This window comes from Nyctereutes procyonoides, unplaced genomic scaffold, assembly GCF_905146905.1.
Source record: "Nyctereutes procyonoides isolate TBG_1078 unplaced genomic scaffold, NYPRO_anot_genome, whole genome shotgun sequence".
Classification (NCBI taxonomy): Eukaryota; Metazoa; Chordata; class Mammalia; order Carnivora; family Canidae; genus Nyctereutes; species Nyctereutes procyonoides.
The window spans coordinates 13,050,889-13,075,948 of record NW_026575042.1 but is presented as its reverse complement, the minus strand read 5'-3'; the positions used below and the strand labels follow the sequence as shown (position 1 = coordinate 13,075,948).

General features: G+C 44.2%; 1 protein-coding gene and 1 pseudogene across 4 annotated transcripts in view; one reads left to right on the top strand and one right to left on the bottom strand.

Moving 5' to 3' along the window:
* OSBPL10 (oxysterol binding protein like 10) overlaps positions 1-24,304 on the bottom strand; it is a 293,987-nt gene extending 269,683 nt beyond the window's left edge. For 2 of the 4 annotated variants that reach the window (XM_055321637.1, XM_055321636.1), the window contains exon 1: positions 22,371-22,835. In XM_055321637.1, the coding sequence (XP_055177612.1) occupies positions 22,371-22,651 (281 nt within the window). In that variant the 5' untranslated portion in view covers positions 22,652-22,835. Of the gene's footprint in view, positions 1-21,754; positions 21,778-22,370; positions 22,836-24,291 lie in introns of those variants that run through there. The other 2 variants (XM_055321640.1, XM_055321638.1) reach the window with 2 other exon arrangements.
* LOC129507298 (ATP synthase subunit ATP5MJ, mitochondrial-like) lies at positions 2,387-2,570 on the top strand (annotated as a pseudogene).
* Positions 24,305-25,060: the final 756 nt, after the last annotated feature.

Below are 25,060 nucleotides of genomic sequence, written 5' to 3'. Positions count from 1 at the left end.
TCAGATAGTGATGATGGTTTCTCAAAAATGTGGATGTACTTATGCCACTGAACTGCACACTTAAAAAGGGTTAAAATCATCAATTTTATATATTTTACCACGATCAAAGTAACTTTAGCTTCTACCTAAACACTTTTGGGGAGAGACTTCATACTTTCTAAATCAGAACCAGTACAGGAGAAATACCTGACCCCTCAGGGTGCCTTTACCAGCAAGAAGTCTAAAATTAGGGCTTCAATTTCTTCCATTACAGTAATTGTAATGCAAAGTCCCTGAGATGAAACTTCTCCACTGAGTGATTTTCACGAAGTCCAGAGGCATAGGAAAGGCATGTCTGGAGAAGCGAATCCAAATCTGCCAGGTGCCAGGCCCCTGTGCAATGGGAAAAGCCGACTCCAAAGTCACTGCTGCTTTGACTTCATTCATTCAAACAAATATTTATTGAGTACCCACTCTGTGCCAGGCACTGTGCTAGAACTTAAGTCTACAACCTGCTCCCCTGGATGCTACCGTACAATAACCTGCTCTCAAACTACTTCATTATTGGGCAATTTGAAATAACATTACAGGACATGGTGGGACTTGTGTTTCTCAAAGGAGTGTTTTCTTGTTTCTTATTTTTTTAATTTGCACTTTGAAATGATTCAAACTTGCAGAAGAATTGCAAGAATATTACAAAGAACTCCAGGAATATCCCTCCACTCAGATTCCACCATTACTAGTATTTCCACACATCTGATTTGTCCTGTGCACGCTCTCTTTCTCTTTCCCTCACCTTCCTCCCCTTTAGCTCCTCCCATCCATCCACACCCATCCAGCTCCCTCTTCCTCTCTCCTTACACACTTTTTCCAGAACCATTTGTTAGTGAGTTGTAGACATCCCGTTTTATCCCTAAATATCTCATTGTGCATTTTCCAAGCACAAGGACATTCTCTTATGTAACCACAGTACAATTATCAATCTCTGGTAGTTTCACACGGATTCAATAATACTACCTTTGATAAAGTCCATACTCAAATGTTGCCAATTACCCAAATGGTGCCTGGGTTTTATTTTAAGATTTATTTACTGATTTTTCGGGGGAGGGGGAGCACAAGCGGGAGGGCCAGAGGGAGGAGAAAGAATCTCAAGCAGACTCTCTGCTGAGCATAGAGCCCAACACAGGGCTGGATATGGGGCTCAATCTCACAACCTAAGATCACAACCTAAGCCAAAAGTAAAAGTTGGATGCTTAAACAACTGCACCCAGGTGCTCCATGGGTTTTTAAATACCAATTGTAAGGTCCCTCCTCAACCACCCAATGGACTGACAGCACCTCTGGAGACCCAGCTTATTCCCTTGCTTTTCACAGGACCCTTCCTATAGGACTCCAGGCAGAAGGAAATCCTCATTATTTTAAACTCCTTCCCCTATGATTTAATGAAGCTCTCTGACAGCTATAGCTGCCTTACATTCAACCTGACTTCTCCATGATATGATTTAGCCTTATTTCCTTTTGTTCCAGTCACTGAAAATCTCTAGATAAAAATATTGTCTTGTAAAATTCTATGGCACCACCTTCCATACCCTCTCAATTAGAACCTGCTCAAATCTGTGGGACTCTTCTGCTCAGCACTCCTCTTGGCATCTTCAACATAAAGCAGTATTTCTCAACCATTTTATCATTATCAGTCCCTGAAGGAGCATTTTTAGACAATTTTTCACTAGCACCACCCAAATAAAATATAAGATGTTTTCTATATCTTAGATAGCACCCTCAATGAAATTAATGTAAGATACATTTATATACTGTATCTATCTCTGTCCTTTATACATAAAAAGAGTAAGACATTTTTACCATCACCACTCCAGGAATCAAGTTTTACTGCCCCATTGAGAATGCATGGTGTAAAATGGCTCACAACCTGGGCTGGAGGTAAATAGGACAAAGAGTTGGGGCACCTGGGTGGCTGTCAGTTAAGCATCTGCCTTTGGTTCAGGTAATGATCTCAAGGTCCTACGATCAAGCTCTGCATGGCCTCCCAATCAGCACAAAGTCTGCTTGTCCCTCTCCCTCTGTCCCTCCCCCAGCTAGAGTGCTCACTGTCTCGCTCTCGCTCTCTCAAGTAAATAAAATCTTTTTAAAAAAATCAATCACAGGGCAGCCCGGGTGGCTCAGCGGTTTCGTGCCTGCCTTAGGCCCGTGGCGTGATCCTGGAGATCCGGGATCCAGTCCCACATCAGGCTCCCTGCATAGAGCCTGTTTCTCCCTCTGCCTGTGTCTCTGTCTCTGCCTCTCTCTCTCTCTGTCTTTCATGAATGGATGAATAAAAAAAAAAATCTTAAAAAATCAATTACAGTGGCGGTGGTGTCCCGGTGGCCTGAGCCAGGGGTGTTGCACCAAGATGCTTCAAAACCTTATTAAAAATGTTTGGGTCCCCATGAAGCCCTACTATACCCAAGCTTACCAGAAGATTTGATTAGGAAGGGGGTTGATGAGTGTCATCATTTATAAAATCAGGAGTGCTGATAAAAGAAGTAAAGCTTTGAAAGCCTCGAGTCCTGCCCCTGCTCATGGTCATCATTAACCAGCTCAGAGAACACATGAGATGGAACGTCAGTCTGGCTGTAAATCTCAGCAGGCTCTGTTAGCCGGGAACACGGAGCCACCACGTACACGTCATATGTTGTGTCCACTGTGGCATGAATAAACATAACTGTGAGGTGTGATAGATAGATAGATAGATAGATAGATAGATAGATAGATAGATAGATAGATGATAGAAAGAAATTAAAAAATCAAGTACATTGGAAAAAAATTGGAGCACCTGGCTGGGTCAGTGGAGCATGCGACTCGTGATCTTGGGGTTATGGGTTCAAGCCCCACATTGGGTGCAGAGATTACTTAAAAATAAAATCTTTAAGAACATTCAGGTGGTTCAGTTAAGCAACCAACTCTTGATTTCGGCTCAGGTCAGGATCTCAGGGTCATGAGATCTGGCCGGCATTGATTGGGTTCTGTGCTCAGCAGGGAGCCTACCTAACTTTCTTCCTCTCCTGCCCCTCCCCCCACTCATGCTTTCTCCCAAATAAATCTTTTACAAAATAAGTAAATAAAAAAATTAAATCTTTAAAAAGAAAAAAACAATAAAGGCGATCAATGAAAGAAAAAAGCTGGTTCTTAATAAGATCAATAAATTGATAAACCTCTAGTAAAACTAACAAAGAGAAAAGATATATATCCTCAGGGCTCCTGGGTGGCTCAGTGGTTGAGCATCCGTCTGCCTTGGGCTCAGGGCCTGATCCCAGGCCTGGGATAGAGTCCCGCATCAGGCTCCCCAAAGGGAGCCTGCTTCTCCCTCTGCCTGTGTCTCTACCTCTCTCTGTGTGTCTCTTATGAATAAATAAATAAAATCTTTAAAAATATATATATTACCAATATCAGAAAAAGCAAAGATGAAGATCACTAGAGGTCTCAAATGTATTAAAAAGGTAATAAGGGAATACTTTAAGCAACTCTACTATAAATTTGACAATTCTAGGAAATGGGCCAATTCATCAAAAAACATGAATTACCAAAACATGCCTAAGATGCAACAGATAAGAGAAATAGCCTTATAACTATTTTGAAAATTGATTTTGTAGTTAAAAACCTTTCCAAAAAGAAATCTCCAGGCCAGATGGTTTCCCTGGTGATTTCTACCAAATATTTAAAGAAGAAATAACACCAACTCTACACAATTTTTTCCATAAAATATAACAGGAAGGACACTGCCTGCACTCATTTTAAGGCCAGCACTAACCTGATACCAAAACCAGACAAAGACGATGTAAGAAAATGACAGATATCTCTCAGAGACAGATGCAAAAATTCTTAACAAAATATTAATTGGCTGAACCTAGCAACATAAAGAGAGAACATGCCATAACCAAGGAAGGCTTATCCCAGGATAGCAAGGCTGTTTCAAAATTCAAAAATCGGGCAGTACAATCTACCACAGTCATAGATGAAAGCAGGGATCAGTAAAGGGCCACACAGTAAACACATTAATCTTTTACTGGCCACAAAGTCTCTGTCTCAACCACTCAACTTTGTCACTGTCCAGTGAAAGCAGACATAGACAATGCGTAAGCAAATGGGCATGGGGGTGGCTCAGTAACACCTTATTTACAAAAGCAACAGCAGGGCCTTTTATAATAAAAACACTCAACAGACTAGAAATAGAAGGAAGCCACCTGCCACATAATAAAGGTCATTTACAGTCAGTCCACAGCTAATATCATATTCCACAGTAAAAGGTTGAAACCTTTTCTTTTCAGATCAGGAACAAGGCAAGGATGCTCACTCTTGCTTTTTATTCAGCAGAGTATTAGAAGACGCAGCCAGGAGTGCCTGGGTGCCTTAGTGGGTTAAGCAGCTCAAGTCATGATCTTAGGATCCTGGGATCCAGCCCCACATCAGACTCCCTTGCTCAGCAGAAAGTCTGCTGCTCCGGCTTCCTCATTTACACTCTCTCTCTCTCTCTCTCTCTCTCTCTTTCTCTCTCTCTCTCTCTCTCTCAAATAAATAGTTTTAAAAGAATACAAAGTAAAAAGAAGTCCTAGCCAGAGCAATCACACTAGAAAAAGAAGACATCAATTGAAAGAGAGAAGTACAATTATCTGTTTGAAAATAACATGATCATATGTATAGAAGCCCCTAAACGTTCCACATACAAAAAGTTGTTAGAACTAGTCAACGAATTTAGCAAACCTGCAGGATACAGAATCAACACTCAAAAATCAGTTTTGTTTGTATACACTAGAAATGAACAATCGCAAAAGGAAATTAAGAAAACAATTCCAAAAAAGAGGCAGTATTCTCTTGAACATCAGCTTAGCAACATATTTATGGATATGTCTCCTCAGGCAAGAAAAACAAAAGCAAAAATAAACTTTTGGGACTGCCCTAAAGTAAAAAGCTTTTGCACAGCAAAGGGCACCATCAACAAGGTAAACAAAGCAACCAATGAATGGAAGATATTTACAAATGATGTATCTGGTAAGAGGTTAGTATCCAAAATATATAAAGAACTTATGTAACTCAACACCAAAAAACCACCAAATAATATGATTTAAAAATGGGCAGAAGACCTGAATAGACCTTTTTCCAAAGAAGACATCCAGATGGCCAAGAGACACATAAAAAGATGCTCCACATCACTCAACATCAGGAAAATGCACATCAAAACCACAAGATTTCACCTCAAACCAGTCATAATGTCTACTATCAAAAAGACAAGAAATAGGGATCCCTGTGTAGCTCAGAGGTTTGGTGTCTGCCTTCAGCCCAGGATGTGGTCCTGGAAGCCTGGGATCAAATCCCATATCGGGCTCCCGATGTGGAGTCTGCTTCTCCCTCTGCCTGTGTCTCTGCCTCTCTCTCTCTCTCTCTCTCTCTCTCTCTGTCTCTCTCGTGAATTAATGAATAAAATCTTAAAAAAAAAAAAAGACAAAAAACAAGTGTTGGAGAAGATATAGAGAAAAGGGAACCCTTGTGTACTGTTGGTGGCAATTTTTATACGAGTACACAATCACTGTGGAAAACAGTATGGAGGTTTCCTTAAAAATTAAAAATAGAGACACTCTATGATCCACTAGTTCCCCTATTGAGTAGTTACGAAAAAACACAAAAGCACTAATCTGGAAAGATATATGCACCCCTATCCTTATTGCAACATTATTTGATATAGATGAATGGATAAAGAAGATGTGTGTATACACACACACACACACACACACTCAGCCATAAAAAAGGAGATCTTCCCATTTGCTACAACACAGATGGTTCTAGAGGTATTATGCTAAATGAAATAAGTCAAAGACAAATACCATATGATTTCATTTTATATGTGGATTCTAAGGAAATAAAGCAAATGAATAAACAAAGAACAGAGAAACTCATATATAGAGAGAACAAACTGTGGTTGTCAGAGAGGTGGTGGACACGAGGATGGGTGAAATAGATGAGGGAGATTAGGAGGTACAAACCTCCAATAAATAAGTCATGGAGATGAAAAGTACAATACAAGGAATATACTCAATAGTGTAATAATGTTGTGTGGTGACCAACAGTAACTATATTTACTGTGGTGAGCACTGTATAATATATAGAATTGTTGAATCACTTTGTGCACCTGAAACTAATATAACATTGTGTATCAGCTATACTTAAATTTTTTTAAAAAGAAAATTTTATTGATAATAGCGTCAAAAAGAATAAAATACTTCGAAATAAATCTAACCAAAGAAACAAAAGACTTATACACTAAAATCTACAACAATTTCTGATAGAAATTGAAGACAAAAAGAAATGGGAAGCTACCCCAAGTGTCCTTGGATCACAAGACAATATTGTTAAGATGTCTCTACTTTCCAAAGTAACCTATAGATTCAAGTTCTATCAAATTCCCAATGGCATTTCTTTGCAGAAATAGAAAAATGCATCCCAAAGTCATATGGAATCCCAAGGGACCCAGAATAGCCAAACAATTTTGAAAAAGAAGAGCAAAGTTGAAGGACTCACACTTCTTGAATTCAAAACATAATCAAGGGGTGCCTGGGTGGCTCTGTCAGTTAAGCATCTGCCTTCAGCTCAGGTCATGATCTTAGGGTCCTGGAATTAAGACCTGCATCGGCTTCCCTAGTCAGCAGGGAGTCTGCTTCTCCCTCTCCTTCTGTCACTTGTTCTCTCCCCCCATTTGTTCTCTCCCTCTCTCTCTCTCAAATAAAATCTTTAAAAAAAAAATGTTTTTCAAAACAGTATGGTGCTGGCAATAAAGACAAACAAATAGACCAATGGAAAAGGATAGAGAGCCCATGTGTTATAGGGTCGTATATATGGTCAAATGATTTTGGACAAGAATGCCAAAAAACACCTAATAGGAAAAGGATAAATGGTGTTGGGAAAACTGGATGTCCACATGCAAAAAAAAAAAAAAAAAAAAAAAAAAAGGAAGTCTGGGCCCACCATGTACAAAAATGGACTCAAAATGGATTAAATATCTAAAAGTAAGACCTAAAAGGATAACACAGCTAGAAGAAAATACAAGAGAAAACTTCCTGACCTTGGATTTGGCAGTAATTTCTTGAATATCACACCAGAAGTCCAGGCAACAAAATCAAAAATAGATGAACAGGATTACATCAAATTTTTAAAGTTTTGTGTATCAAAGGACACAGTCAACAGAATGGAAAGGAAATTTGCAAAATGGGAGAAAATATGTTTTTAATAAGTGATAAAAACTCATTTCACTACACATATCATGAAGAGTGAAGCTGTGCTTCTATGGCATACATAACCTGCTCTGTGAGAGGATATAAGACAAATCAAATTAACCTTGTACATCCAAAGCCAGGGCAAGAAAACCCTTTCCAGATCTGGGTAGGAATTCAGGGAGCTCACGCTGCTCCATTTTTATTTCTTAAAATTCCCATAGTGCTTACTATGTGCCACACACGGGCCCCTGTACTTTACAAATACTGACTCATTTAAGTTAACCCTCACAGCTACCCTAAAAGGTAGGTATTCTCTTTAGCCCAATTTTTCAAACGAAGAAACTAAAGCAGAGAGAGGTTAAAGAGTGTGTCCAAGTAAGTGGCGGCTCCTTTCATCTCTGCTCACTGATGAAGGCAAGGCTCCTTTGCTGTCATCCGCATACTGTCCTAGCAGGTAGCAACTGTGGATGGCATGTTAGCCCAACCAGGAATGGAAGTGAGAATAAAACCGCATTACCTGGCAAACTGGATGGCCTTCCCAACCCTCTGAAAGCCTGAGTTTTCCTTGTTTTGCTCTCTGCTTTCTCTTATTGCAATTCAAAGAGGCTAGAATGAAAAGGTTATTGGGGTCAGGTTTATAAGTTCTTGCCATCCCTGTGACTATATAACGAGAAAAGGACATCTGGTCCTTTCTGAGCAGCCCATCCGTAGTGCCTCCCAGGAGGCCCTCCTACCTGGTCAGTGTGAAAGCTTACACTGCTGGGGCTCCATGGAGAGTACCCACCTGATCTATGACAGCAAAAAGAAGTGGCATATGGGGCTTTGATTTTTTTAAATGAGGGAGCAAAATGCCTCATAAATGGTGATAGCACTGACAATGCAGACCTTCTCCATCAGGAGACTGACTCCATAAACCTTAGACTCCAAGAGGCACCTGAATTATGGTTCAACTACAAACGTCTGCTTGCTTGACCCTGCAGAAATACGTGAACTGACTTCCAGTCCCAAAGTCTTCAGCTATAAGACCACCAAGGGTACACTGAGGCTGCTCTTAGAGAAACTGGCCCATCACCCCACAAAAATTCCCAAGACACACTGTCCTCTTTATTCAACAAATGCTTTACAGGCACTTTTAAAACAAGTGTCACCACAATTCTAGATAACAGAATTACATAATAGAGTTGTAGATTTAAAAATGCATATAAATGATAATTCATTCTAATTTTCCTAGGTAGGAGTAACCAGGACCAAGCAATATGTTTCCCACTCTGTTGGGTTTACAGATGACAGAACTGGCTAACATTCATATAGGATTAAGACAACTAAACAGGAAAGGGATCAAAACACAAATCTCCCATGCCTTTGGTTTCATGGTCTTTTGGTAAGCTGCAAATATGCCAGCTTTACCTAGTTTAATAGACACAGGCTTACAGACACTAATAAATTCAATCAACATCATCCTTAATAGTCTAAGAATCATTTTTACCGGGGATCCCTGGGTGGCTCAGCGGTTTGGCACCTGCCTTTAACCCAGGGCGTGATCCTGGAGTCCCGGGATCAAGTCCTACGTCGGGCTCCAACATGGAGCCTGCTTCTCCCTCTGCCTGTGTCTCTGCCCCTCTCTCTCTCTCTCTCTCTCTCATAAATAAATAAATAAATAAATAAATAAATAAATAAATAAATAAATCTTTAAAAAAAAAAACATCCTTTTTACCAACCTGGAGCATCTTCCAGACTGGTCTGGAATAAGCCTTACAGAATGGATGCCTCAGTGGCCAGTTTAGAAGACTAGCATTAACACAGACTGGATTCGTTAGCTCTATTAATTTTTAGATATATGCTACATTCAGCCAGGAAGTATATACTTCATGCCCCATAGCCTTTTTTTTTAAATAGACCAAATGAATTTTTGTTAACTTTTTATTATTATTCTGATAAGTTACAAGAAGAGTGCAAAGAATTATTTATCGCTAAAGAACTATTAATATTTTATCACAGTTGTTTTATCATTTTTATACATACAGACACATACACACACACACACACACACACACACATATACATGTTTCTTGAGAGTAGGTTGTCAATATAATGCCCCTTTACCCCTAAAAACTTCAGCGTACAAATCCTAAAATCAAATAATTTCCATGGATATGGTACTATTACCCACAGACCTCTTACAAATTATCTAATTATCAAAACACTATCATTTGTAGGAAAAGAAAATATCAGATCATGAGTTATATTTAATTGTTCCAAAATATGTTTTGTACATCATGAAAGGAATTTATAGTCCCAAACTGAAAAACAAGGCAAAAATAAAGACGGAAACAAACAAAACAAAAAATACTAAAAATATCAGTAAGTGCTCCAATGCTGGAAAGGAAAAGGAAGCAAGCCTTTAGATAAACAGAAATTCAGACAATTCCATGACATGCATAACTACAACTTGGCCTCTTCCAAGGAGGTCACACTTTGCTTTTGTTCAAAAACAGCATCCAGGCTTAACCTTGACTTGAGGGACACAAGATGGGTCCTCTTTCTTTAATATAAAGATTTTCTGGGGCACCTGGGTGGCTCAGTGGTTGAGCAGCTGCCTTTGGCTCAGGGTGTGATCCCCAGATCCTGAGATTGAGCCTGCTTCTCCCTCTCCTGTGGCTCTGCCTCTCTGTGTCTCTCATGAATACATAAATAAAATATTTAAAGATAATAATAGGGGATTCCTGGGTGGCGCAGCGGTTTGGCGCCTGCCTTTGGCCTAGGGCGCGATCCTGGAGACCCAGGATCAAATCCCGCGTCAGGCTCCCGGTGCATGGAGCCTGCTTCTCCCTCTGCCTATGTCTCTGCTTCTCTCTCTCATTCTGTGTGACTATCATAAATAAATAAAAAAAAATTAAAAAATAAAATAAAATAAAATAAATAATAATAATATGAAGATTTTCTGAAGGATCTTTTACCCCATAAAAATGGCTTAACTTCTTACTCAGTCTAAGGAAACACTGTGGAGTTTGGGCTGTTATTTCATACTATTTTCCTGAGTTTCAGCACATTCTAAAGGAATCATGAAAACTGACATTTGACAGAAAAATTTCAGTTACAGGAAATTGAATTAACTGACTCCAAGAGTGTTAAAACACACTTTGGGCCAAGGTAGCAAGAGCAGAGTTCTCATAAAAAAAGAAAAGGGTGTACACCAGCCAGGCTCATAAAAATTACGTGAAGAATTTTGCTAGTCCAAAGAGCAACATAAATGTGAACTTCTAGATAATAAACATGCAGCAGCACTCTCTCAACAGTGCTTACGAGCACAAACTGGCTTTTGCCCTGTTCAACTTCTTAGGGACCAATCCACTAAATGAGTCAGCTGGAATTCGCACACAGAAAAATTCTATGCTATGTGGTTAGCCAAGAGGGTCGGGAGGCCCATTTTTAAGGTATTAGTAATAGGGTGGAACTCAGATACACAAGAATCTGAAAAGCAAAGGGTGTTCAAAACATGTGACCCCTTTCGGCCGAAGTCCATACTCTCAGCTTAATAAACTGGGAAGCCTCTGTGTAAATCAAGATGCATCTGCCAGTTCTCATGCAAAGTCAAAGGGCCAAGGAGTCCCCTCGGCCAGCCCTAAAAGCCCAGGTGAAGAAAGGACAGTACAAGCAAGGAAAATCACTACTAAGGAGGATTGTGAAGGCTGTAAACACACAGCCCTGAAACGGTGCTGCTTTCTGACCAGGGAAAAAGACCACCACCACCAGACACCAACAACTCACGCAGAGAGACCCAGCCCATGGGATGGAAACAAAACCACTAATTAAAACATGAGGCCCCTTCTTTGGGAAGGCCACGACAGGAGAGAGAGAGAGAGAGAGTAGGGGATAAAACAGAATTATCTTGCAATGAAATGAGCTGGTACAGGTCTACCCTGAGGCAAAGCCCTCCATGATCTCATCTATGAAATGAGAGGGTTGACGATCTCCAGGTTCTTTCCAGAGTGGTGGAAAGAAGTCAGACATACTGTGCCTCCACTAGTTACCAATGGTGCAATTTATATCCTATGCCTCACTTTCTTCATCTGGAGAAGAGAGAATCTACTACCTTAGTTAGGTTTAGATCTGGCTATGAATAGTGGCTTTAAAAAAAAAAGATTTTATTTATTTATTCATGAGAGACACACAGAGAGGCAGAGACATAGGCAGAGAGAGAAGCAGGCTCCATGAAGGGAGCCTGATGTGGGACTCGATCCCGGGACTCCAGGACCACGCCCTGGGCCGAAGGCAGGCACTAAACTGCTGAGCCATCCAGGGATCCCGAATAGTGGCTTTTAAAAATGCTTATTCTCCCTTTTGCAGAAAATTCCAGAGGTTGGCAGCCCAAGATCTGTGAGGTGGCTCTGATCAATGAAATCCTTAGAGGCCAAGTCTCTTCTGTCTTGATGGCCTTCATCTCAGTCCCCTCAAGCCTCAAGATGGCGGCTGGGATCCCAACCACCACATCTGTATTCCAGTTGCGGCCCTATGTCTGTATTCCAAGAGCAAAGGAAAAAGAAGGAAGGGTACAAAGATGATTCCAGAAGACTACTCTGTGAGGAATTTTATTCTATGTCTAGAATATCATCACATGGCCATCCCTAGCTGTGAGGGAGATGAAGGGTGAAAATACAGTTTTATCTAGGACTATGTATCTAGCTAGAACCTGGGGTCCTGTGACTATAGAAGAAGGATAGAATGAACAGATCTGCAATACCCCATCTCATTTTAAATGGGATAATGTAAAATCTAACACTTCCTGGACCCACAAATGTATTCCTTCTCTTTCTAGTGACACTGACAGTTTATGATCTGTGGTCTCAGCCCTGTAAGAGGTCCTTCATGCAGTAGTCTTTTACAGCCTACTGTAAAAGAGGCCACACCCCACATACAACCTGTACTGCAGCCACACCAAATCTACCTCCTCCTTTCATGCTTCCAAATCTTTGTACTCACAAAGCCTTCTCCAGGGAAGCCTTCCCCCGGCTCCTGTCTGCATGGTGAACCTCTCTCCTCAACACTCTAGGTCTCGCTCACCTGCCACTCTCCCTCTCCCGTCCATCCCCAGGCAGAGCCGGTGCTCTCACTGCCGGGTGCTTCCCTTAGGGATCATTCACCACCCTGTGTAGCTACAGCAGCTTGCATCTAATGAGTGCCAGTCACAGTCCTAAGCCCTTCACACAACACTTCTCAGTCGATCCGAAAACTCTGACACTCTATCACCCTCATTTTACACATAAAGAAACTGAGGTACAGAAAGGTTATTCCAGCTTGTCCAAAGTCAAGCAGGTAGTAAACAGCCAAGGCAGGATTCAAGCCCAGGCTTTTGGACCACAGAATCTGTACTCAGCCACCACTCTAGGCTGCCTCCACTACTCGATTAAGGGCTCTAGGTGTCATTTTAGAGCAGGGATGGTCAAACTCCACCCCACAAGCTAAGTCCAGCCCACCACCTGTTTTTGTAAATAAAGTTTTGTTGGAACAGAGATGAAGCACCCACTGGAGCGTTGCACAGTTGCCATGGAGACTGGCTAGGCCACAAAGCTGAAAATCTTAATTACCTGGCCCTCTACAGGAAAAGTTGGCCCACCCCTGTTTGAGGCTGTCGGCTACTCAAGATCTCGCCTGGGCTTGTTCTCCCCTCATCCACAGCATCTCGCCTGGCATCTGGCATACACACAAAAGGTGCCCAACAAATATGTGTGGCATGAACATTCCACCAGGCCTAATTACAGCAAAGAGGAGCGTATCTGGGGGCTGATACTGCCTGCCTACTCAGGACCTGGAAAGTTTCCCAATTCTGTCCAGATTCTACTTAACAACCAAAATGCCCAGGAAAACTGTGGTGGTGGTTTTGCATCATGTTGCTCGCAGCCCATCATGCATCGGATGGAGTGACCACTGTGAACCAGTCGAGGGTCACTTGTACCCATCACCAAACCCGTTCAACTCCCTCCCCTGAACACGTGGCTCAGGTAAAATCCCAGGTCTACCCACATGTGGGAGAACGTGAATTCTACTGCTTCTCGGGGCGGGGGGGGTCCATCCCACACTCCTCCTCCACTCAGAGGTCACTGTTCACATAACCGTCTTTGCAAATAAACACTTAACACATCCTAGAAAAGAGTCATTAGAAACTGATGTTGGTTGCCTTTCAACTGGTTATATTTTCGTCAAAATATTTATAGAAAGGGACCTAACCACACGAAAACATAAATAGCCCTCTGAAAACTACAGCAAAACATGAAAAAGTTATTCAGGGCTCAAATGCCTCCTTTGACCTTGAAAGAATAGGCTTGCCACAGGACTGTGTATAATGTTTCCTAATTTTATCATAATTATTGATGTCATTGCACAAGGCACACAAATAAAGCACTTTCTTTCTGGGCTGTGACCATATTCGATCCAGTCTGGGTTATCAAAAATCACATTCTGGAAGGTTTTCTTTTTAATTCTGTCTTGGCCTGGCCCCAAATCACATCAGGCAGGAGCCAGGCAGAGCTGCAAAAAGCCTCCCACACTTCCGGCACAATCATTTCAAACCTCTTTTCGGGACACAAAGGCCACATCTCTTCTTTTTCCCAGGGTTTTCAAACAACTGTCCACTGGAGCAGACTCTGAGGAACCACAGGCTAATAAGCAGCAAATGGAAACAGTCATCCACTCTGCGAATCAAATAACTTGTCACCTAGGTCCCTGCGCAGAGGAGGAAGGGCTTAGAAACACCTGCCTATCTGCTAAGGTTGGGGCTAAAATGTTCATCAACTTGCCCCCTCAGTTCCATGAAGTTACTCACTGGTCTAAAATGTTAAACTCCCAGGAGACAAACTTCACCTGAGGACCTACTGTGCACCACCCACTGTGCTAGGCCTGCCACCTGTAGCAGCCTCACAGCAACACTGCATGGTTACTATCATGTTACATATGAGCAAACCAGGGCCCAAAGAGTTAAGTGACTTGCCCAAGGTCAAGTTCCAAAAAAAAGAGGCTGAGCTGGCAATGAGTTCTAACCACTTCACCAGCCCGGGCTTCTACAAACTACCCCTCTAAGAAGCTGGCTGGGATGGGGAGCAACCCATTCATTCATACAGTGCTGGTGGAGTGAGAAATAGTTCTGCCAAACTGGAAAACACTTTGGGAGCTTCTCCAGGCACCTACACTATGACCCTGCAATTCCAGTCCCTAGGAAATTTATTCCAGAGAAATAAAAGCACATGCCCACACAAAGACTTATATACAAACTTATATCCAGAAGTTTTATGGATAATAGCCAAAAACTGGAAACAAACTAAATGTCTATGTACGAGGGAATGGATAAACTGGTATACCACAGAATGTAGTATTACTCAACAACAGTAACAAAAACCAAATTACAGGGGCGCCTGGATGGCTCAGTTAAGCATCTGCCTTTGGCTCAGGTCATGATCCCAGGGTCCTGGGATCCAGCCCCACATCAGGCTCCCTGCTCAGCAGACAGTCTGCTTCTCCCTCTACCTCCTCCCTTCCACTTGTGTTCTCTCTCATTCTCTCTTTCTCAAATAAATAAATAAAATCTTTTTAAAAAATTATAATCTACTGATTGATGCAGCAACATAGATGAATCTCAGAACATCAGGCTGATGGAAATAAACCAGACTCCAAAAGGATATCCTATACTGGTCCATCTATACAAACCCAAGAACAGACAAAACTAATTCATGGTGATAAAAATCAGAAACAGATCATAGAGGAAGTGGAACTTGACTGGCAAGGAGCACAGGGAAAATTGGAGGGGGGCGGGGGGGATCAGAGAATGTTCTGTACTTTCTGAAGCAGTGGTGACATGGTGTCAACAATTGCCAAAATTCATCAAACAGAACACCTAAGACCTATGCATTTTATTGTATTTAATTGTACCTTTAAAAAACAGTCTTCAGCTAATGAGTCATTCAGATGACAAAATGGAAAACACAGAGGATCACAAGTATACTTACTTCCAAACTGATCGCTCATTGGTATTTACAGAAAGCCCAAAGAAAGTCTGATTTGCCCCTGAAAGCAAATTAGGTTTGCTCGCTGGCATTAGAATTTCCCTCACAACGGTGCCTACCTTGCATCTGGCCAAGGGTCTGTCTAGTAGACAGAGATGGATGAATCCACCAAGCCTTCCTGACCAGCCCACTTGCAGTCAAGACAGCAACCCTTTGCCAAACAGAGATGGCTATCACCATGGCACCCAGTGAAGGGTGGGAAAGGTGGATGGGGAAGGTGGAGGGCTTCAGAACCACCTTAGAGTGATGCCCCTATGGGGGCTGTGAGTGCCATACTGTAGCCCTGCGATGTCCGCGTCCTAACCTCTGGCACCTGCAAGTGCTACCTTATAGGGTGTATGGCAGACATGCTTCCACTAAGGATTCGAAAAAGGAGAGATTATTCTGGGTGATCCGGTTGGGTCCTAAATGCAATCAGAAGAGTCCTTCTAAAAGGGAGGCAGAGGGAGACCTGACACACACAGAGGAGAAGGCAACGTAAAGACAGAGGCAGAAACTGGAATGAGGCGTTATGATCCAAGGAATGCCGGCAGCCACCAGAAGCTGGAGGAAGCAAGAAATTAATCGTCCCTTAGAGTGTCTGGTGAAAGCATGGGCCTGCCAACACCTTCATTTTGGCCCAGTGAAGCTAATTTCAGACTCCTGGCCTCCAGAACCATGAGAAAATAAACATCTTACCGCTGGGAGTTACCAAGTTCATGGTCATTTGTTACAATAGCTGTATGAAACTAATACAGACTGGGAGCCTTAAATCCAGTATTGGTTCTGCTAGCTGTCCATATCCCTCTAATCGCAATTCAAACTTTTAAGAAATATTCAAATTAATAAAAGTTGGGTTTTTTTTTTTCTTGAAAGAAAACAGCCTCATTACCGTGGGAGTAGGCAGAGATTCCCTAAACAGGACTTAAAAAGAACTCAGAGGAAAAAAATTTTTAACGTGACTATATTAAAATCTAAAATTTGGGGATGCCTGGGTGGCTCAGTGGTTGAGCATCTGCCTTCAGCTCAGGGCATGTTCCCAGGGTCCTGGGATCAAGTCCCATATCAGGCTTCCGGAGTGAAGCCCTCCTTCTCCCTCTGCCTATGTCTCTGCCTCTCTCATGAATAAGTAAATAAATAAATAACCTTAAAAAAAAAAAGTTCACCTCAGGAAAAAAAATGATGGAAAAAAAGAAAAGAGGAGAAATAATATCACCCACAATCCCATCAACAAAGGAAAACCATAGTAACCCTTTGGCGTGAATTCTCCTCAAATACGCATACATTTCAAAAAGGGAGGGGAAGAGCGCATCCCACAGGGAGTGGGTAACCCTGGCAGGTGCTCCATAAATATTTTGAATCATAAGTGAATAAATCATGTTATATGCTGCTTTGTCACCTAGGCAACCACCCCTCTATTATTACTGTCCATGAAGTAACCCAGTGTCCTGAAAGGGTTTGAGTATGCAGGCTCCCAACAATCTGGCAAGCCAGACAGCAAGATGTGTGAATACTTTCTAAGTACACATGGGTAAGAACATAAAACCCAGGTTGAAAATCAACCCCGGCAGCACCAACTGCCTCTAAAATGTACTCAAAAGCGTTCGTTTTAATTCAGTGTGGTTTTAAAAGTTAATGCATGCTCCCCCCTGACTTTTCTAAATGAGCCAAGTAGCCCCCAAAACCCTGGAAAATTCTGACCAGAGGCTAAAAACTCATTCTCAAAGAATGTCACTCAAGCAAATCAGGTCGAGAGCAGGCCCTAGATATCTGGCCATGAGAGGCCCACGTAATGTGGGCAGTGGTGGGCTCTCAGTCACAAGATAGATCAGACTTCTGACCCTGAAGACACAGATGGTTGCAGAGAGCAGGGCCAATGACAGACATGTGCACTTAGAGATGAGGAGACAGAAGCAGGTAGAGAACCAAGAATTACAATAACAGTAGCTAACACTGGTCAAAACACAAGAAAAACCTGTTTTAACTTCTTCTCTGTCACCCATTCAGTCCCTGAGCTATGCCATAGTATCTATCTACTGAACCCTCATTATATGCCAGACCCTGTTCAAGACACTGGGAGTACAGCACTGAGCAAAGCAGACAATTTATACCCTGTCCTCAAGGGGCTTACATCTCATGCAGAGACAAGAGGAAAATGTGGAGCATGTCAGATGGTGGTGGTTATGGAGCAAAATAAAGCAGGGAAGGGAGATAGGGATTGGAGGCTGGGGGAGTAAGTCGCCTGTCACAGAGATGCAAATGTTTGCTGGGTTCCAAGTTTATTTTTTGTTTTTTTTAAAGATTCTATTTATTGATGAGAGACATAGGCAGAGGGAGAAGCAAGCTCCCCACCCCCCCACCCCCCGCAGAGTGCCTGAGTGGGACTGGATCCCAGGACCACAGGATCATGACCTGAGCTGCAGGCAGATGTTCAACTACTGAGCCACCCAGGCTCCCAGGTTCCAAGTTTTAAAATGATCCCTTCAAAACCAAACCGTCATATCCTCTCCAAAGAACTCTGGGATGATCATGTTAATGGAGTTCCAGGGTAACCACAGCATTCAGAAAATAAACCAAGAACTTTACAGACGAGAAATGATCCACTTAAGAGGGACAAATTGAAGATTCAATAATAGCTACCGGTTCTCCAGATCTTGTTATGCACTATTCTCAGCCGCTTAACAGACCAGTATCCTCACGTAATCTTCACACTGAACTAATGAGAAGGGTTAACATCTTTTCTCCATTTAACAGATAAGAAAACAGGAGCCCAGAGCAATTGAAGAAACAGCCCAAGGTGACACGCGTGCTAAATACTGATGTTGGGGTTTGGCCGTCAGAGTCCACATTCCCCTTACATTCCAATTAAACGTCCACTACTGGCCTGAGGTTTTCTTTTGCTGATACTTATCTTACTTATCCTATTCAAGATTTGCCTTTTAATATTTTTTAAAGATTTATTTATGTATTTGAGAGAGAAGGTGCACACAAGTGGGGGGAGAGGCAGAGGGACAAAGAGGATGTCAAGCAGACTTGCTGCTAAGTGTGGAGCAGATGTAGGGTTTGATCTCAGGACCCTGAGATCGTGACCTGAGCCGAAATCAAGAGTCAGATGCTTAACCGACTGAGCCACCCAGGTACCCCTTGCTTTTTAATATTTTACTGAGTTCTTACAATCCCACCAATCTCTCTCTCACACACACATACACACACACACACACACACACACACACACACACACACACACAGACTGGAGGCAGGTTTCATATTTGCAATGTCTTCTTTTCTCCAGATAATAAAAACTGAATGGCAATGAAGACTTTCAAATATTTAAATACCACTTCCTAGATCCAATTAGAAATTATTTTCTCAAAAAAAATAAAAAAAAATTATTTTCTCAAACACCTGATGTCACAAGCAAACTCAAAATAGTCCCATTTGGGTTTGAGACTAAAGTTAACCTTAGGGCAAATTAGAGTTCATATAGCCAATTTCTCACGGTATAGATATCTCAAATTGAACACAGTCCAAAGGGAACTCCTGGTTGTCCTCCATCCCCCCTGCAAATATGTTCCTCCCCTGCAAACCTCATTTCTCTAAATGACACCTCAACATCCATCTCAGTCTCCCAGAGATGCAAACTCAAAAGTTCTCCTTGGCCCCTTTCTCTCACCTCCTCATCCAACCCATCGGCAACTTCTATCCTCTCCACTCCACTACTATACTTTTTCTCCACTTGTCCTGACCCCGCGTACCTGCGCCCAGCCTCTCTTCCTGGACCCCCATGAGGAGCTCCTAAGTGGTCTCTCTGCTTCCTGGTCGGTCTGACTGACTCTAAAAATCTCATCTCCACAGAGTACTGAGTGAACTTTTTAAAATACGAATCAGACCGGGTCACCTCTTTGCCTAAAATCCTTCTGGACCACCAAAACAGAGCCTTAAATTCTTCCCCTGGCCTACAAGGCACTGTGCAATCTGCCTCTCCAAACTCCTGAGGCTCACTGTCCCCCTGGCTCACTCCATAGGAAAACCAAAAAACTGAGTGAAAAGACAGTGCTCTGAATTAAAATCTAGTAAAGACACTAGATCCACACAAAATTATTTCCACAAATACTTATTTATCATTTTTTGAACAACAGGGATTCAGGTTGTGCAGGTCCACTTATATATAATTTTTTATATAAATACAGCAATACCATAAATATATCTTCTCTTCCTCGTGATTTTCTTAATAACATTTTCTTTTCTCTAGCTTGCAGCTTGCTTTATTGTAATACAGAAGACACATAACACACAAAACATGTGTTAATCAACTGTTTATGTTGTTGGTAAGGTTTTGAGTTGACAGTAGGCTATTAGTAATGAAGTTCTAGGGAAGTCAAAGTCATATAAAGATATTTGACTCTGTAGGGATTGGTACCCCTAACCTCTTTGTTGTTCAAGGGTCAACTGTATTTTTTAATCTTCATAGCACCTGCCACCTCTGAGGTTGTTTTGTTCATTTAGATGGATTTCCTCTTTAACACCATCCTATAGAACTATACCTTACTATACTTGAAGTATTTTTAACCGTAATAATGAATTATAGAGTTTCCTTAATGTACATTTTCGCCATGCTCTGATTCTTTCACACTCCCTCAGTCAATGAGTGTGAGCCCTGTACCCTGGATGTACTCTCCTGACTTGAGTGTGTCCCACAATGTGCCGTCTTCTCTCCTGTGGCCTCTTTTTATGTCACCTACTTTATGTTCTGGCCCAAACTGCCTTCCCCATGGGTGGTGATGGGGCCAAGTGTGCTACTCGTGAATTCCAACAGGATACAAAACAGAGTGTTAGAATATACACTATATAGCAACACGAGATTATACAAGAGGACACTAGAGTAAAAACTGCTGTTGGGTGATAGGTACCACATCCTGGGAGCTGCCAAAGGGCATGGTCAACAGCATGGCAGCCTGGAAATACACACCAAGAATTTTGTGGCTAGAGATTTGTCATTTACTGCAGGCAGCTTAAAAAGATATGCCATGAGGTTCAAAAGTCAAGGGAATTTGAATCGGGTCCCCCACTATTTGTACCAAGGTGTTCCCCTAGACTAGGGAGCTCTGGACTCCTACTTTTTAATTCTGCATCTTCTCCACTACTTCAAGTGAAGATGCACGTGTGCTTTGCACACTGGAATAGCTCCTGCTCATAGAAGAGTGCCTGGCACATAGTAGATCCTCAATAAATAGTCTCTGGATAAATAAACTCATGAACAAGTGAATATATGGTCTTTCTTCTCTTTTTTTTTTTTTTTTTTTACTGTTCCAGACCTCCCCTTGAGAAGGGAAAAATGTGCCATCACTGAGTCATCATAAATCCTCTCCAGATCACTAATGGTCCCTCAGCCACAGTTCACAGACCTAGACACTGAAACATTAACCATTAGAAAGAGATAATGTTTTTGGAGTCAGTGGTTGACTTAGAAAATAGTGAGTCTGCTGTGGTTAAGAATAAACGCTAGTGGCTATAGATCACAGGAAACAAACTCAACAAAGATGAGACCTCATAACCTCTTAAGTGTATGAGTGCATTTCACCTATGTAGCCTGCAATCACGTAGATATTATTATTATTATTATTATTATTAATTTTGCTCTTCTCAATCTGGCATAACCTAAATACCTCAGTGGATTTAAAATTATACAAAAGCATGAGGGACTCCAATTCCTCCTAAATCCACTGCAAAGAACAAATCCTTTAATATGCATTGCAGGTAAAATACCATCCCCAAGTGAAACAACTGTAATCCAGGGTAAAATCTCTGTTGGCCTCATAAGCTACTTGAAAAAAAAAAAAGCATTAAAAGTGGCGAACACACAAACCACACCAGCAAGGCACAATTACCAAGCACTGCAACCAGATTTAGTCATCTCATCTCTCTCATCCTACACAGTCTACCTGTTCTTTTTAAGCTTTCAGAAATCGAAGGGGAAAAGGGAGAGGCAACAGCAGATACCAGGGCTATTTTGAGAAATAAAAGGATTCAAAAGTTATAGCGCAACTTCCACTGACATAGGAGCAGATCTCCGAGGAAACCCAGGTGACTCAGAAAGTTCAGTCTATAACACCAGTATAAAAACTCAGTTTCCATACTTGGGCAGTCACCGTCCTCCTAGTTTCATGTACTTGACTGCCTGATCAAAGTTTCGGTTGGAAGCAATCTGAACATTTCCAATCCATCTGCAGGGAGAGAGCACCAAGAAAGCTAGTCTAACCAAAGAGAGAAGCAACAGCTCCCCAGGGTGTGATTCAAACTTCAAAAGCACCCTCAAGAACCCCAAGTCCTAAGTTCCAAGGACGATTAAGGGCAGGACAAAAGATCTCATCAACAACCTCTCCAAAAACCCCATTCTTCTTGCACGGACCTATGGCTCGATTTTGAAAAACAAAGTGGGGAGAAAAAAAACAAACAAACAAGAAAACCTGTAAACAGCAGTACCACATCTGCTCCTTTCAGGTCCTGTTCACTATGCTTCGTTGTTCCTCACACGTTACCACCAACACAAGTGGGCTGGGCACCCCTTCCCTTGACATCTCCATCCTTCCACGTGGCCATAACTAGGCTTCCCAATGGTGAGGACAGAATGAGTGAGCAGAGAACTTAAAAAAAAAAAGCCACCCAAAGGGAGAAAAAGAATGGCAATAATTTAAAGAGCGAGCTGTCCATTTCCAAAGGGGAGAGGGTGTTTAAAAAGATTTAAAAAAAAAAAAAAAAAAAAAAAAAACTCCTGTTGCAGACATTGGAGGTCTCGGGCCACCAAGTGGGCAGGAGGTAGCACGCGCTCCGGAATGTGCGGGGAAGCGGTAGGTGTTTGGTGGCGGCGGCGGCGGCGGCGGTTCTAAACACCCGAAGTTTTAAAGGAAGAGAATTGCTCGATGGGACCGACTCCAGGCACAAAGCGCGCGCCCCGCGCCTCGCGGTCTCAGCCGTTCTCGGGAGGGCCCGGGCCCCGCGCTCCCCCGCCCCGCGCCCCGGGCCGCGGGGGGCGCCCCACCTGGAGCGAGGGCGGCGCGGGGCGCGGGGGCGCGCGGGGGCGGCGCGGGGGGCGCGTTACCTGTTCTGCCAGCCCTGGAGGAGGTTGGTGTATTTGCTGAGCACGCCCTCGAGCGCCGGCTCCCTCCGGCGGCCGCCTCCTCCCGACGGACTGGCGGCCACCGAGCCCGGGCTGCTGCGGCTGCCCCCGCCGCCGAGCCCCGCGGCCGCCGCCCGGCTGGAGACCCCCCGGCCGGCCAGGGAGCAGGAGGGCGAGGACCCGGCCGAGGTGGCGCGGCTGCTGCTGCGGCTGCTGCTGTCGCTGCCCCCGCCGCCGTCCGCGCCCTGAGCCGCCCTCTCCATGGTCCGTGCGCGCCCGGGAGGCGGGTGCCCGGCGCGGTGGCGGCCCCGGCGCGGGCTCCTGCTGCTGCCGCCGCTACAGCTCCGGCGCCCGGGCCGCGCGTGGCTGCTCCAGATCCCCGGGAAATGCCTGACTCACACGGGAGGAAGAGGAGGCGGCGAAGGAGAGCTGGGAAGGAAGCCAACGGGCTGGATGCAGCTGCGGCCGCCCCTCCCCCTCGCCCTCCCCCTCCCCCTCCCGCCGCGGCCCCGGCCCGGCCCGGCCCGGCCCCTCCCTCCCACCGGTTCCCTCGGCAAGTTCCGAGCGGGCGGCGGGTCCTGCGAGCCCTCCGCGGGCTCCCCCGCCCTCCTCCCGCCCCGGGGCCCGGCCGCGGCGCGGGCACGCCCTGTCACCCTCGCGGTCCTCCTGCCGCCGCCTCTCGGGCCCGGAGCGGCCACGGGGAAGCTCCGAGCGCGCCTCCCCACGCGCCGGCCGCCGCGGGACCCGGAGGGCGGGGCGGCCCCACCCCGACCCCACCCGGACCCCACCCGGACCCCGACCCGGACCCGCCCGGCCTCGCGCAGGCCACGCGCGCAGGGCCTCTGGCTGCCTCCGCCCGCGCCGGGCCCGGACACGCGCACGCCGTCACCTGCGAGGCGGCCCCGCGGCCGGGCGAGTCGCCGGGCGGCCGCGGGCTCCAGGGTCTCCCGCGTGGCGGGCACCGGAGGGGGCAGGGGCTTCCCACGGGTGAGCTCGCCCGGCACCTTCACGCTGCGCAGTTCTAGGAGACGCATGATGGACCCCAGGACCGGGACTGAAATGGGGCAGGAGAGCCCGGGCTCCTGCAGGTGCCTCACTGCCTCTGATGGACGCCGTAGGTCTGGCCAGCACCAGGCACCTGGACACCAGGGACTCTAAAACGAGTAAGACTGAGCGAAAGGCAAAGCAAATCAACAGAAATTTACGCTCATTCATGGTGAAGTACGTGTTCTCCACCGGCTCTCACTTCTCCCCTGCACCCCCACCCCAGGACACACTGAGCAGCCGCAGCTAGGTCTCTAAATCTAAAATTGTTGCTCTCTGGCAAAAGTAGAGGAGTTGCACTCTCTCCACCCCACTAATAATTTTTGTGAGTATAAATATCCAATGCAATCTGGAAGTTTCTAAAATTACCTAGAAAAATAGCTTCGAGGAGCTCAGACACACCACACCACGCACACACGTACACACACACACAGGAAACAAAAAAAAGTGATAGATTGATAGGTAATCCCTGCCCAAAGGATGTACAAACCCATAAAGCAGATAAATAATTCAACAGTTTAAAAAAAAATTACTAAATGGAATAGAGTCAGCTCTCATGGAGGCAATTCCCCAAGCCCAACCACCCCCCCCCCCCTTTCTAGCTCCATATACTTCCAGAAAGCTCTCAGAGGTGGTTTACCTCCATAGAAATTTTCATGGAGAAGCTTCTGGGGCTCATTAGAAGCCATTGTGCCCTGAATAAATTACAATTCCAGGTGCCTGTACGATTCCAGGTGTAAAGAGAGAAAAGATCCCCCAAAGAGACTGCATGGTAGAAAAGACTGACTCTGAAGCCAGACAGCTGAGTTGGAATTTATGACCTCCATCGAGTTAGCTCTTTTAGCCTGAGTTTTCTCACCTGCAAAACAAGACCAAATGGTACAACCGGCTGTGATGAACTATGGGAGAATGTTTATTTGTTCAAAATATTTACTACCTCTCTCTTTGGGAGTATCCTCCCTCCTCATTGACCTGAGGCTTGGCCGTGGAGCTGCTTTGGCCAGTGGAGTGTAAACAGATGTAATATATGCCCCTTCCAAGCATTAGCTTTAAGAGCTATCATGTGGTTCAACCATCTTTCTCTTTTCCTTCCACCAGGTGATCAGTGTGTCCTAGATAAACGATCCCCTTCAGTTTGGGTCCTGCAGTGAGAAGACATATGGAATTCAGCAGAGCCAAAGCCAGTTAGCGTTGGCCGTGTCACATGCACAAAATGTTTGTTATAAACCTCAGGGGTTTTTTTTAAGATTTTTAAAATGTATTTAGAGAAAGAGCACGTACACAGGAGCAAGGGGAGGGTGGAGGGAGAAAAAGAGACTCTCAGGTAGACTCCATGTTGAGCCTACTTTTCACTCAAAGCCCAACGAGCCTGAGATCATGACCTGAGCTGAAATCAAGAGGCAGATGCCCAACCCAGGTGCCCCACCACTGAGATTTTAGGAAGCATCTTTCCTACAGCCTAACTTTGCCTAAGCCACCTGATACACAGATCAATATGTGAGTGTCCATAAAGTCCTTCACTGATGTGAAGACTGAGAAGGTGGATACATACTGAACTATAAATATCAGTCATCATGTGCCAGAATAACATCCCTTCTTAGGGGAGACTGCCACTCTAAGTTCCTGTT